Raw genomic sequence first — 15,202 nt, forward strand, 5'->3', positions numbered from 1 at the left:
TGTGCAAGCCCTGCTCAGCAGCAGCCACAACACTGGTGTGTCACTGCCACCTTTCCAGCTACTGATAGAAACACGGTGCTGAGGGCTGCTGTGGGGCTCAGCCCGACCCAGTACCATTGCAAATGCTAAAACTTTATATAGCCTAACAACTCACTTGGACAAAGTTAGATGAAATGTGCAAAGACATGTGCTCTATCATGAAATTTATCAGCAGCAGGTCACAATCACCAGAATACTCCAGGGCTACCTTGGAGAATGGACCAGAGACTGAACTTCTCTGGACTGAGTATGACAGTTCCTTTAACAAATTTCATCAATGTTTCCTTGCTTTTTAACTACTATATGTTAATGTAGGCATGCTTTTTTTAAAAAAAAAGGGTCGTGTGTTCACTTGATGACCCCAGAGATCTATGGCATATTACAGCCACACTCACAGCACATCAGGTGGCCTGTTTTGTCCACAAAAGGCCTTCCTCCTTGGGGAAAACCATGAGATTCATTGACAGGTTCCACCATTAAATTCAATGCCTCGCAGTTGCTTTCCAGTTCATTTGAATGAATCCGGAGTTTCTTGTAATTCTCAAGCTTATTTACACAAACAGGAGCTAAGAATCATGGCCAAGACCTTTAATCACAAGTATCTTCAGATCAAAATGCTGCTGCTGTACATTTCCTTCAAATTTGTGTCAGATTTCCAACTATATATAAAGATACTTCCAAGTCCAGTCCTCCAGCTAATTAGGAAGAGGCCATATAGACAATATTCTAAGAACCACTGATGACATTTTGTTCCAGGAAGTTTGTAGTAAGATTTACCCATCAAGTCTCTCCCTTCATTTCCTTAGGCTTCAGCGTTCTTTCAGGTGTTCCAAAAGCACAGTCAAAACTATTAAAAGTGGTAAAACTAAACTCATTAACTCCAGAGCATTCATTGTCCAGGACTTAATTACACTTCTTTGACCAATGTTTAGGTTTTACTAAGGTGTGTTTACAGTATTTTGAGGGTTTCCTGAGGCTGCCGTGACTAGAACTGCTGTACACACAGACCTGGACACATAGTTCCAGCTCACGCTCTCAGCCCAGAACACCACATGTCAGAACACACCAGGCAGCTCAATGATTTAGTATGCAGCCCGGCACGTTCAGGTAGGCAACCTGAAGGCTACCCACAGCTGCGCAGTCAAAGGAGTGCAGCGATTGGTATAAACACATTTTAGATGTTCATTATGCAACATGTTTTCAAAAGCTTGTAAAGCTATCCCCAACTAAACTTGTCAGGCTGGAGAACAGCCACGACCAGGTAGCAAGTAATGCTCAGGCTGTGTAAGTTTTAACTGCATCTTCACAAGATGCTGGAGGCGCTCACCACCTTTTAAAGGTCAAATCAAGCATCTCCCTGTCCCTCCAGATCTGATGTTCACAAGTCTATTTGTGATCAACAGTTTTATTGTACAGGGGAAGCCCACTATTGCAGTAATCAAAGTAACAGAAATCAGGTTAAATCACTCAGGTCAACATTACAGAGGACACTGGATAGCAGAACTTCTAGCTACTGACATTCTTACTGGTATTGTTGTGTATCACACAACATTTTGGAGATACAAAAAAAACCCCTGTAGTATGAAAAGTTTGCAAAACAAAAAAGATAAGGCTATATGTTTATTTAAAAAAATAAAAAAGCATGCTTTAATAATGTTTTTTATAGTTAAGGAAGTGAAATGTGCACGCTGGAAACACTTCAGCCTAACCATCTATCTTTTCCATTACAGTGGTGCTAAAGTACCATCAGAAATTGAAGTCTGCAAGTGCTAGACACTGTATAAGCATCAGCCTCTTACTTAATAGGACAGTTTCATTAGTGAAGTCAAGACCATAAATCATTAAAGTTTATCAGTCAAGGCTGGCTTTTTAAAAACAGACACTTTGATTATAGCAGAACAATGTAACTATTTAAAAAGTTCTTGTTCTTTAGCTATGGCTCACATTTCATCCTAGTCTCACAATGCACTTTAAACCATTTACCCTTCCTTCTAGGTCCAATAGTGCTTGTTAGGCAATGTAAACAAGTGAAAACATGGAATGTTTAGCTCAAGAATCACACAGACAAGCCATCTTCATAAATAACCTATCTCCTCTCATAACTCTTGACAATTCTAGAGTCTACCGGGCCACAAAAAAAAACATTGACAGGAACAGCCACTTGTAACAAAAAGCCAAATACCCTAGCTCTAGCTGACAGTTTGCTTTTGAAAGGGCTAAAGCCCCCCTACCAAGCCAGCCTTCAGCCACTCGCCTCAGCTTCTGCCAGGCTTGGCAATGGCGGGGGCAGCTCTGCTAAGGGCGCCTGCTGCAGCTCCACCACCTTCAGCCCCCTGCGACCAGCTGCAAGGTGATTTTCCTGGGGTTACTTAAGGTTAGGAGCACAAAATCATTCCTTGTGGCGTCGACACATACCAGCCCAGAGACAAGAGAGGCCCATGGCCACCTCACTCTCCACTCCGCAGCCTCTGCCTACAGCTCTGTTCTTGTGAGGCCTCGTCCCTTTGGTCAGCCCAGGCCCACGGCCGACCGGTGCGCGTGCTTCACAGCCGCAACAGGCAGAGCCTGAACAGCGGCCTGTCACCAGCAGCGCACGGCCTGCAGCGGCGTTGCCGAGGGGGGTGGTGGTGGTGGTGCGTGCAGCCTGTCGCAGGCACACCGTGCTCTTTACGCGTGCCCCATTAAAACGTTGAGGGTTTTATCTCCTTATTTCTAAAGGGAAAGAAAAATTAAGACAGATCTTTTCTAGTGTAACTGGAGCACAAAGCGGGCGCCTGGGCAGCGACTGCCCGCGCTTCCCCACGCCAACAGCGGCTCACGGAACGGCTCTGCCGGGGAGAGGCCTAGGCGCCCGGCCCCGCGGGGCTGCCCGGGCTGGGCCGACCCGTCACCGAGGCCGCAGCCGGCAGGGAGGGACCATTGGGGCCGGCAGCTGCCACCAGCCCGTGCCCGGTGCTGGGCCCGGCGCCGGGCCCGACCCCGGCGAGGGCCCCAACAGGCCGCGGAGGGGCGGAGCTCAGCACCGGGGCTGCGTGAGCAGGAAACGCCTTTTATGGGCTTCGGAAGTGCCAAAAAAGGCGCGGAGGAAACACCAAATATGGCGGCGGGTTCCGGCCGCGTTTCCGCTCGGCCTTGGGCGCCCCGCGGCCGCGTGACGGGCCCCGCCCGCCGGCGCGCTCCCGGCCCTGGCGCGGTGCCGGGTCCGCGCTCCGCCAGCCCCGCGGGGCTCCGCCCCCCGCCCTGCCCGGCCCGCCCGCCGGTGCGGGTGTGGAGCGCGGCTGCAACCTGCTGGGGCTCGGCCGAGCCGGGGGGTGCCCGCCGGCACCGGAGAGGCGAGACGCTCGGTCCCTCCGCGGCTGCGAGGGCTCGGTGCGCGGGGGGCGCGGGGCTTCCCCGGGCGGCGCTCCCGGGCCGCTGCCGGCGGCGCCCCCGAGCCCCCTGCACCCGGCGGCAGCCGCCGTGCTGTCCCAGCGCTCGGGCCAACCGCAAACGGAAGGGTCTGGCAGCAAAGCGAACGCGGCCGGTGCCCCCCAGCCCTGCGGGCCGCTGCCGAGCGGTGGGGCACGGGCCGTGCAAGGGGGGGCGAAAGCCCCCCGGCGGGCTCCTCCCTCATGCCACAGAGCCAGCAAATGCGAAGCACGAGTCCGGCCCGAATGCCAGGGTCTGAACGGTGAGCGCTTCCCGGGAGGCTGCACCAAAGGGTGGCTGCGTGGAAGAGGCCCTGGCTGGTGTGTGCCGGCAGTATTTGCAAATCTGCCTTTATTTCCCGCCCCCACAACGAGAGGCTCCATGGTGCTGGGGACCATCCTGCAAGGAGGCACCGCGGTTCGGACAAGTGACCCCCTGCCGGGTGGGCAGTGCCCTTTGCCAGGCTGCTATAGCAAGCTACGGTGCACAGGTGGTGAGCCTGTCCTTGGTCACGCTGCTTTGTGGGTCGGGGCTAACACGGGGCTGGTGGTAGCCCTGTGCACCCAGCTCGGTGCCTCTGGGCACCCCTGCAGCTGGGCACAGCTACCTGCCAGCTGCCTGTGACTAGCCCATCCATTCAAAGGCAGACCAGCACCCTCAGGAGAAGGTGGGGGCAAGGGTTAGGGTGGATTTCTGGAGGCCTCCACAAGTCAAACGGATCCACCATTGCAAAGTGGCGAAAGCATGGGGCAAGCAGGACCAGCGTTGCTTTGAGCTAGAGAAGCCTTGCAGAGCTCATCACCTCCCTCATGCTGTGGCCTTGGCACCCAGAAGCCAGTCTGGTGCACAGAGGTGGCCAGCTGGGCATCAGAGCGGTGGCCAGCCGGGTGTCAGAGCCGTTCCCTGACGCTGGGGAGGGCACCCTGGCCTTTGTTCCTGCACCGCCGCCTGCCTCAGCCCACCCACTGCACCATGTACCCCACAGCACCCGGCTGCTTCTGGGTGTGGCAGTTCCCACTACTGCTCATTTCTGTGCAAAGTGCTCTGGAGGACCTGGGGCACCATCAAGCATTGCTCAAGCTCCTGCTGGGTCAGTTTTTAGCACAATCGCAATTCTGGAAAGCCAGACCAGGACTTAGCAGACTAGCTTGAAATGACAGCAGCATCTACAGCCTAGAAATGGCTCTGCTATCTGACCATCCAGTAAGATTTCCGATTACCTATGAACACGCAGTTGAGATTCTAGTTTTCAGACCTCATTTTCAGCACTGGGAGAATTTGGTTTTCTTCCTATGATTAGCTCGCATGCTTCTGGAGAAGCCAGAAAATAGGAATTGTGGCTACTTCAGAAGAGCAGATGATGCACCTAATGCAAGGACATGTGTGCTCCATCCACACCTTTGTGAGCAACTGGATGTAAGAGCGATTGGCCTCCCCTCCTTTCTTGGGTGGGTGTTTCACCAAGAGACAAGCAGCACTCATCACTTCCCAGCTGCTCAAGGAGTCAGGGTTACTGCAGCACCATCTTTTCCTCTGTAGAAACTTAAAGGAAAATATGGAACTCTGTGTGATTTGATATTTTATTTATTTTTTTCTGAAGGGTATTGTACACCAAATAGCCCATTGGCAAGAAAGCGCATTCAATGTGTTTAGAAGCCAAACAGTCACTTTCATTTTAACAAACACAATTACAAAGTAAAAATAAACCACAAAATAATGAACCGCATGTTCATAACATACAAAAATTGCTGCCTACTCAGTAGGTAACTACAACATTCCAACTCCTGAATATATATATATATAAATTTACATTTTTGTAACAAAAATAGACTTTGAGAGGTGTGGGGGGTTTTTTTTTGCTTACATTCCGTCCCCCAGGGCTTTCTCGTGCTCCCCTCCCCACCCGTTCCCTGCTCTCCCTTACATTGAGTAACATCCTTTTCACTTTAAGGCAAGATGCAAAGCATCCATTCACACAAATGCATGACGTCAGCAAGGCTTCACAAAAAGGCACCAAGACTTGTAACTTTAAAAACAAAACTTCTGCCACATGTGAGTGTCTCATCAGGTGATATTTACATAGCATCACTCTAACATGCTCAAATACAGTAAGTGCTGTTCCCAAAGAAGTTTGAAACTCATTACAGCATTGTCACTGAAATATAATTAACATTTACAAAATATGGCCCTGCAAACTCCAAATAATACAACGTGGATATGCGAAGATTTTTCACATCAATAGTACCTAAAGGAAAGCAAAACCATGGCACATGTACAATTTACATCAGCTACATACTTAATCAAAAGTCCTTTCTTCCTAATAAAAGACTATTGTTTACGGGGAAAATTATACTGAACTTATATCCACAGTCCATGCAAATTAAGTCATTCAACAGAGGTGGAAAACTTAACGGCAGTTGTTTCAGGCAGCTGAAGTTTAAAGAAAAGTTAAACAGCCTTGCAACGTATGGTCTTGGGGGAGTAATTGGAGACTTCGTGTCTGACAATACCAATGGAAAAGGTGAAGTCTCCTGTTCCAGAAGGTAATCTCAGCAAATCTCAATTGTCCTTGGGGAAAAGGCTGACGTCATGTCTGAAAGTGTTGAGGTCACCTGTGAGCTGAAATTGTTGGTGACCCCTGGAGATGAGAAGGAGGTGGCCACTTGGGTCTGAAAAGTGGCAGTGCCAGAGGGGTAAGTGGTCGCTATAGAGGGAGACGGGAATGTGGTGTGTGCAGGGGAGGGGTAGGAAGAGGGAGCAGGGGAGGAATACACTGTGCGCACTGGCGAGGGGTAAGTGGTGGCAATGGATGAAGGGTAGGACGTAGTCACAGAGGATGAGTAGGCAGGAATGGGAGAAGCAGTGGAGACAGGAGCTGCCTTTTCCACCTTCTTGTCCTTCTGCCTTAGGTGGATTTTAGTGTGTCTCTTCCTCTCATCGCTTCTGGCAAACTTTCTGCCACAAATGTCACAGGCAAATGGCTTCTCTCCTGTGTGCGTGCGGATGTGTGTAGTCAAGTGGTCGCTCCTGCTGAAGTTCCGCATGCAGATGCGGCACTGGAAAGGCTTCTGTCCCGTGTGGATGCGGATGTGCCGCGTTAGCTCGTCGGACCGTGAAAACCGCCGGTCACAGGACTCCACCGGGCAGGCGTAGGGTCGCTCATGAGGAGGGGTCTTGCTGGGACGGTTTGGGTATTTCCTCATCCTGCTGGGCTTGATCAGCTGGGACTGATAGTTAGTGTTGAGGGTCTTCAGCTCTTGGGAGCCAGTCTGGGTGGCGAACGCCTTGATGGTGGACAGCGGTGTGAGGGAAGGCTGCTGTGCTCTGGTCTCCAAGGTTGGGAAGGGCTTCTGGTCGGTTGGAACAAGGCTGATCTCACCCTGCTGCTGCGGGAACAGGTAATCCGGGATCATTGGCACCTGGAAGTTGGCTTTAGCAGTCGGGTAAGCTGGAGGTGGGTACTGGATGGGGGCTCCAGAGGGGTTGGGAAAGGACTGGGTTTGTGGTTCAGGGAAAATGTCAGAGCTGGAACTGGGAAAAGTCGGTGCGGCTGAGTAGATGGGGCTGTTCTCGCTGGCTTGGACAGAGCAGCTCAGAGGGGGACTCTGCGCGGAGGAGGACGGCGACGACGAAGAAGGCGTAGAGGTGGGGGGTGCGTTCGCCATGCCCACCAGCCCGCTGACGAGGCTGAAGAGGGGCTCTGGCCACAGGGTGTTGCTGCTGTTGGGGGCCGGCTCCAGGGAGAAGCGCCCGGTGTAGGTTATGGGCGGCAGCCGCGTCGTTTGGTTGGGATAGCTGGTTTCTGGCAGGGCTTTCTCGTTGTTGAGGGACATCTCGGGGAAAGTGTCTGCGAAGAGAGGAACATCGGTTACTTCCAGCAGCCGCCGCAGCTGCTGCCAGCGCTCCGCGAGCCGTACCCGCGCAGCGCAGCCTCGGATCCTCGTTTCTGGTTAATTACTAATTGAGCGTAACATATTGCGGCGCGGCTGGCAGCCCTCCAGCGGCGGCCGGCCCGGAGCCGCTGACGCAGGCGGGAGAATCCCCCCCGCGCAGCCGCCGCTGCAGCGCCGAGCCCCCCGCGGCGGGCCGAGCCCCCCGCCCGCCCGGGCCGCTTACCTGCTGCCAGGTGCTCGAAGTGCTGCTCCCCGGGCTCGCCGGCGGCGCCGAAGCCCGCGCTTTCGGGCGCCCCAGGGGGGGCGAGGAACTGCGGCCCCCCGCCGCTGAGCAGCATCATCTCCTCCAGCTTGGGGTAGTGCGTGTCCATGGCGGGGGGCGAGTGCGGGAAGGCGCCGAAGGGGTCGGCGATCTGCAGCGGGGGCAGGAGCTGCATCTCCGCCTTGGCCGCGGCCATGAGGGCGCCGGGCTCGGGGTCCGACGGGCGGGGGCGCTGCCGCCGTTGGCCCGGCGGACGGGCCGGCTGCGGCGGGGCGGCCGTCGCCTGCTGCGTGCCCTGCGCCGCGGTGGCCCCGGCGCTGCCCGCTGGAAGTGCCCGGCTCCCTCCTCCCCGCCGCCCGCCCGCCCGCCCGCCCGCCCGGGGCTCCCCCCGGCTCTGCCCGCTGGACGCGCTCGGCTCCCCGCCCGCCCCGGAGCCGCCTCTATATATCGGGTCCCACCGGCCGCAGCCCGCCCCGGCCCTGACGTACATGGCCATATATGGAAAGCAGGAAGCCCTTATATGGATGCGGGCTGGAGGACCCCGCCTGGCGTCAGCGCCTGGCACCGGGGAAAGCCGGGCCGCGGGGGCCCCGCTCGCCCCGGGCTGGGAGCCCTGCGCCCGTTGTGGGTCTGGCCCCCGCCGCGGGCAGCGCCGCTGCAGCGCCGCCGCAGTGCCGCCGGTCCCCGGGCGCGGAGTCCCCGGCCCCCGCCCGCCCCGGCCGGCCCGCCGGAAGCCCCCGCCGCACTTACCATATTTGGAAACAACCTTATAAGTCTCGGTTCCGGCGGAGGCTTCCCGCTCCTTATATGGCCATTCCGGCCCCAGCGGGGGGGGGCGCGGGGAGTCCGGCCGCGGGAACCAGGTTGCCGCTGGGCCGCGCGCCCGCCCCCGGGCCACGGGAGCGCGCGGCGGGCGCGGGCGATACGGCGGCTTCGGGAAGCGCCCGGGAGCCCCCAGCGCCGCCGCGGCCCCGCGGGACCAGGCCCTGCTCGCCACCACCCCCCACCCTCCGCCCGGCTACGGGGGAGCTCCCCGGGCGCTGGCAGCGCGCCCCGCGCGGGGGCGGCCTCTGCTCCCGGGAACGGGGAATCTCTGGGACTGCGGGGGCTGCCGGGAGCGCCCTCCCCGCCCGCTCCCACCGAGAGCGGGGCAGCCGCGTCCGCAGCGGGGCAGGCCCGGGGGTGCTGCGCCTCCCTCCCACCGTGGGGAGCGGGTCAGCGCTGGACGCGGAGCCCCGGGTGCAGAAAGCGGCAGCACTCCCTACCGCCGCGCCCCCGGGCTGCCCCTGCCCGCCGGCCCCGCACGGAACCGCGGGCTGCGCACGGAGGGGCCGGGAACGCGGCGGGGAGCGCCTGCCGGGCCTGGGGAGCCTCCCGCGCTATAAATAGCCGTTCGACGCGGCCACCGCTCCGCGCCGCTCCGCCCCGCCCGGGCGGCCCCACCGCCGGCGCGGGGCTCCCCTGGCAGCGGGCCAGGCGGCACCGGCGACGCAGTGCGGCCGCGGTGCGCGTGCGCAGCGGCGGCCGGGGCTTTCCCCGCAGTGCGCGGGGCTCCCGGGGCGGGGCGGGGCCGCGCGCTGCGGCGCGGGGGCGGGGGGCGGCGGCGGCGCCGGAGCTGCGCGCTGTGCCGCGCACCGCGGGGGCGGCGGGGGGACGGGCGCTCCTCGCTGCGGGCGCAGGGCTCCGCGGGCGGCCGCGGAGCTGGGCTGTCCCCGCGGGCGGGGCCGGGCAGCCTCAGCCCCCCCGGCGGAGGGCGGCTGTGTGCGGCGCGGGGTTCGCACAATGCGGAGCGCCGCCGCGCACCGCTGTACGGCGCTGCAGCGCTCGGGGCCGTGACCTGCCCCTGCACCGAACCCGCCGCAACCAGCCCCAGGCTGCGGCCGCACCGACAGCAGTGCCCCGCGGCAGCCTCTGCCTGCGGCGCCTGCCGATGCACGGGCACGGCGGGCCCGTCGGTGCGGGGATGGGATCCCGTGCTTCTCCTGTTTTTTAACAAAATCAAATACCTGCTGGGGGTCTCGAGCAGCCCCACACGCAGTGATCGCAGCCAGCCTCCCCTTCCAGCCTGTCGCAGCTCACAGCCCTCCCAGAAAAGGCAAACTGGCAGAACGTGGCTTTTTCTACAAAGGCTGTAGTTTTGGCTCCTGAGTATCTGACTGACATCGTAGAAGCCATTGCATCCTCCTTTCGTTCTTCCTCTTTTCCCTACCAAAACCAGAAGGAATTTTATTTCAGCTGCTGCCTGGCCCCAGAGAATTTCACTTGCACCCCCTGCATGGGTTAGGCGCGATGCTCCTTTTTAACTGAGGTACATAATTCAGAAAAGCTTTTGTTGTTGTTTCTCCCCAAAATCTGAAATTGCAAAGAGACAGAAAATCTATTGCTTGCTTTCTTTTCACTTACCTTCATTTCTATCAACATAATTCTAATCATTTCTATCAACATAATTCTAATCTAACAATTAATAGAAGAGAACGCAAGAGACCCGCTTCGGAGGGGGCAGACGCAGCAGCGTAACTAGCTTGAGCTGCACATAAATTGCAGTGATAAAGGCTGTTCTGCAGCCCATCCTGGGGTGGCACCAGGTGACCTACAGCCCCAACACCCAGCTGGGACATCACCTGTATTTGTTCCTGTGCTGAGGACAGGCAACATCTGCTGGTTTCCCAAACTCGTGTTCTGTGTTCCGTTTACTTTTTCCAAATACAACATTTGGTCTGCAGGAACTACAGTACAAGAGTTTTTTTACTACTGAAACCCAAGACCTGTTCAGCTCAGGCAGCCACTTGTTAGGCGGAGGGAGGTTTGGTCAGAGTGGAAGATGTCGACGAAAGCTTTTGTAGTAAGCAGAGTTGCTAGCTACTGGGGTAGGATAATATCTGTGTTTTGTTTTCTAGGTCGCATAATTTGAATGGCCAAAGAATTTGCTGCTACAGATCAGTATTTTAAAAATACTATCTTTCCAAAATGGCAGTATTGTAATAAATTTGCAACATTTCATGCTTCTAGTGAAAGCACAGAAGTGTAAGACTTTGCTGCTGGATCAGTCACAATTTTATTTGGAAGTTCAATAAATTTTGGTTGTGATTGTCTAATGAATAAACATGTGTGACACTTTGGGTCTCCTTGAAAGTCCATTGCCATCAAACGTTAATTCTTGTATCTCAATATGTTTCAGTGAGAGGAATGCTGTTCCAAGGGCATGGAGTGAAGAATGCTATTGGGGAAGGGCAAGAGAAGAGAGAACAGGGTATCAAGCTCCACAAACCACCCATCTCAAGTCACCGGAAAACGTCAGTTTTATTGAATGGCTCGTTTTTTAATATGTATTTGTTCAAACACTTCTTCTGTCTTTCACACTAGAGTGTATATCAGCATATGCATTAACCAGTTCTTTTAAGATTCTTGCATGCAAGTTACTTGTGACAGTTTGCTTAGAAATTCCTATTCATAAGAGATGTTCTCTATCATCTTTCCTATGTCCTAGTAGTCTAGAAAGCATTATATCATACTTTGAGAAACAGCTTGAATGTGCCTCTGCAAATTCACAGCAAACATCTTCATTGGGCTTCTATGCCTTTTCCGCATTGTATTAATAATTTATTAGCTTCAGTTAGTGATGAACCCATCCCATGATTAGGATGTCTTTTGCATTGGTGTATTTAAATGTGTCTTCCTAAGTTACAGTTTGTTTGTCTAGTTGTAATTTTTTTCTTCTAACAGAAATGCGTTGGTAGGCTTTAAATTAATTTTTTTTTTACTGCTTTTCTCTTTTTGTTCTTAATAACGATTTAATTTCATTTCTTAAGTGGGATGAGCTTTTAGCCACTGTAGTCCTTTTATATCATGGATTACTTTTTGCTATCTGGTAACCATTTTTGAAATAACTTCATTTTCATTCACTTTTCTTCGTCTAAACTTTGCCTTCCCCTTACATTTTACAAACTATTTTCTTCAGTGTCAAGAAATTATTCCTGTTTTTTAAGGCTCCAGTCATATTGCTGAATATATCTGATTTCTGCTTGCTCATACCAACCGTAATCGGGTCACGATCCCTAAGTAACCATGAAGGCCCAGCTCCAGCAGCTAAATGACTGGTCTCCCCTTGGCACAATAGGGCCACTCACCTACAGAGTACATTATCTTTTGTCTTAAAATAAACAAACAAATCAACCGAAGAAAAAACAGTCACACCTTTAACTTCTAGTAGTTTTAAGTATGGCAGCATGAGCCCTCCTGCACTGGGCTCAGTAACACCAGATGCAGATTTAACAGACACCAAACGAGCTGTGACTTTCCACCCAGGATTGCTGCCACCTCATGCACCGTGCCCATCACCATGTGATGCACAGCACCGACCTGACTGCACCTCACAGCTGCACCCGTCCGTGACTGCACAAGTGTCCATTCCCCACCAGCACGAGACCGATGAACAGTTCCTTCCCTTTCGTTTGTTTGGCAGAGTTGCCCATAGTAGCCCCTGCACACTGTTGTTACCTTGCCCTGGTCTTTACTGTGTACCGCACTAATCCACAGGCATTCAAGACCATTCCCATCAGTAACCAGTTGTGCTATGACATGTAAGTGGTAGCACTGGCTCTCTGTGACAGGCTGAACACTTTGGGATCCAGCTCTGGCATCTGCATTGCTCCTCCTGGATGAGTGGTAACCTTGTGAGCTCAGCTTTAAGGTACAGGAGGAGCATTTCCATTAACAGTGGTATACAGGACTGAGATCAGGAAGAAAATTGCAGTTCAGTAAATAGCTGTGCTTAGTCCTGTTGTTAAGGAATTTCAACACTGGTTCATCTTGTGCCTGACGGGGAAAAAAGAGGGGGCAAAAAAAGCTTGTTTAATTATTCTGCTAGAAGGTGGACAGAAAGTGTGTGTGGTGTCACATGGTCTGAGTTTATCTGGCTGACAATTAGATGTCTTGAGTAACTCATCTGAGTGTCTGAGTTCTCCCTGTTGTCAGTGGAGCAGGGCAGGACCTGCAGCAGCCGATTCACCCTGCCTTGCTTATATCCTTGCCCTGAATGAACCGGATCCCTCTCTGCGGATGTGCCTCACAGATGGCTACAGAAAGATTCTGCATAGTTTTTTCTGCATCCATATTTCATCTTTTTGACAGTTAAAAGTTAGCTGAGACTGGGTTTTGATCTGCTTGCTTTCTTAGTAGAAGCTGATGCAAACTATTTTATATTCAGCTCCAGTATAACTTTCAATGTTTAAAATTTTTTACTGTTTTTTTCATTCAAACCAATTTGTTGTGTTATTGTGCTAGTAAAAACGTCATGGTGAGTTTACAAGATATGTTCCCACACAATTGCAGCTTTGTGTCTCTCGGGTTTTTTTCATAACTCCTGCTTCCACAACTGCAGCTGACTTGCAGCTCTTGCCAACCTGTACCATGACAAAAAGTACCGTGATCGCTGTTACTGTTGGCACTGGATATAACTGAGTCCAGCTCTGGAGGCAAGAAAAATTAACAAACTTTCCCATCTTTGTAATCTGTCTCATGTTCCAATATAAATTATGTTTTAATTGGATGCACTTTTGCTTCACCCACAAGCACAGTTCCCTTGTGTCCGGAATGCCCACTGACTTGGCAAAATGCAGTCATTTTCTTTCAGCAGTGTTGCTGTTCCCTGCACATATAATACCGGCAGCAGCACTCACAATGTGCCTCGGTGCCTGACTAGCTGCCTAGCACACGTGCCTCCCATTGCCTTTATCCCAAACCTCCCATCACCTCACTCTGCTCCCTCCTCTGTTTCCCTGGGGTTCTGTTTTTAATATTCCAGACTAGAAGAAGTTTACAGAGATACCCCTTTAAAAAGTTTTATTATTTTCTAATTCTATCCTTCTCTATTTATTGTGTTGCATTATTCTATCAGCCTGAAGAGTTAGAAGCAAGATGGGGTGTTCCAGCTTTTTAAAGAAATGATGCGGAGTTGTTTCTTCTCTCTCACCTCCCCCCCTCAGGACCAAGCCATCTGATTAAAAAAGCTGACATTTTTATGTACTGTACTTCAGGACATTCTATAGATATTTTAAACCTATTTATCATTAATTTTGCTTCCTGTGCAGTTATGTTCGTTACAGTAAGTCTATTGCTTTCAGATGGGGGCACAGAGGGAACGGATACAAATGCACACATAATTCAAAATGAAAAAAATACTTAAATTTAAGCAGCCTCTTCAGGCCTATGAGGAACGAGAGACAGATTTTTGTCAGCACTTGCTGAATGCATGGCTTTGCTCTGACAACGGAAATGGGTGTCCCCGCGTTTGCTGCAAAACTCTTGGTGAGTCCCATGACCCAGGCGGGGGCTTTTGGCTCTGTGGCCAGGCTGGCATGCGTGGCACACACCATTTGTAGGGGTGTTCTCTAACCACGAGAGGGAAGTCTTCCCTGTGATTACTTCAGGAGCTGGGCGTGGTCTACAAAAATTAAATAGAGCATGGGTTGTGTAAGGATCAGGCTGCTTGTTTGGGTTTTTTCCTTTATCTCAGACATTAGAGATGTGCAGCAGAAAGGTGACATCACTGATTTTCCTCATACATCTAAGGCAGCTGAGGATTCTCCCCTCTGGCTTTCACGCTGCGAGTTAAAAAAATCCTTTAAAAATAGTTCATTTGGGATGCGTGACTTAATAGACTTCAGAAGCCTGCAAAGGTTGTGCCATTGCAAAAGAAAGAGTTGCTATATGCTAGCTGAAGCATTCCAGCCTTTCCCCTATGCCTAAGAGCATCTCTGCTCTGGCGAGCTCTCATCTCCAGCCTGGAGGATTTGGCTGTGGTTGCTAAGAGACAGTCCTTACCTTGGTCCACCATCAGCTCTGTGACAAACAGCATTAGGTCTCCTATGGCATCGGGACGAGTAAGACGACTGACCATTTATAAGGCTGTCCTCGACTGTCCCTGCAGAATTCCTGTGTGAGAAATATCAGAAAGGTGGAGATAAGGAGTGGAAGAAAGGCAAAGCAGGCGGCAGCTGTGGGCACTCCACCGGTGTCACCAGCCAAGGCAGGCAGCGGACACCTCTGCCCGCGCTGGGCGCTCACTGCTAGTGTGGCACAACATGCATCATCCTCCTCCAGCGGTAATAATTTCACATGTTCACGTTCTTCTTCAGACAAAAATCACCAACGCCACCTACTGTATGCGTACATGTCTTTAGCGATGAAGGGCTGTCCAAGATGCCAGCCACACTCAGTGCACTAAGCTAAGGAAAGCTTCCAACATTAGATTAATGTTCCGTTTGGGGAGGGAAATACACGTTACAGTCAAGTATTGTCTTGCCAGAGAAGACCAAGGCCAAGCAAGACCGTTAACATCTGTACCATAGCACCCTGGTCAAACATATATGTGGAATTGCTATTCATGTGAAAGAAAAAACCACAGGGATTTTATTACCCAGTAGGACTATGAACAACTTCCAGAGACATTACAGTTATTTTCTGAATGAATCCCGGCTCTGTAGTTTGACTTAATGAGGAAAAACCAATCAAGCAAAAAGAAAAAAAACCCCAACATCGATTTCAAAGCCAGATTGGACAGCCTGTTATGATTCTGTAACCAGACCCTGTGTATACCTGT

General features: G+C 52.8%; 1 protein-coding gene across 1 annotated transcript; it reads right to left on the reverse strand.

The window, feature by feature from the left end:
- Nucleotides 1-5,015: 5,015 nt before the first annotated feature.
- Nucleotides 5,016-8,107, reverse strand: EGR1 (early growth response 1). The gene is made up of 2 exons (XM_056350158.1): nt 7,564-8,107; nt 5,016-7,294 (listed from the first exon to the last, which is right to left on the reverse strand). The coding sequence occupies exons 1-2, from the start codon at nt 8,096-8,098 to the stop codon at nt 5,997-5,999; spliced, it is 1,833 nt and encodes a 610-aa protein (XP_056206133.1). The 5' UTR covers nt 8,099-8,107; the 3' UTR covers nt 5,016-5,996.
- Nucleotides 8,108-15,202: the final 7,095 nt, after the last annotated feature.

The sequence above is a fragment of the Falco biarmicus genome, chromosome 8, assembly GCF_023638135.1.
Source record: "Falco biarmicus isolate bFalBia1 chromosome 8, bFalBia1.pri, whole genome shotgun sequence".
Taxonomy (NCBI): Eukaryota; Metazoa; Chordata; class Aves; order Falconiformes; family Falconidae; genus Falco; species Falco biarmicus.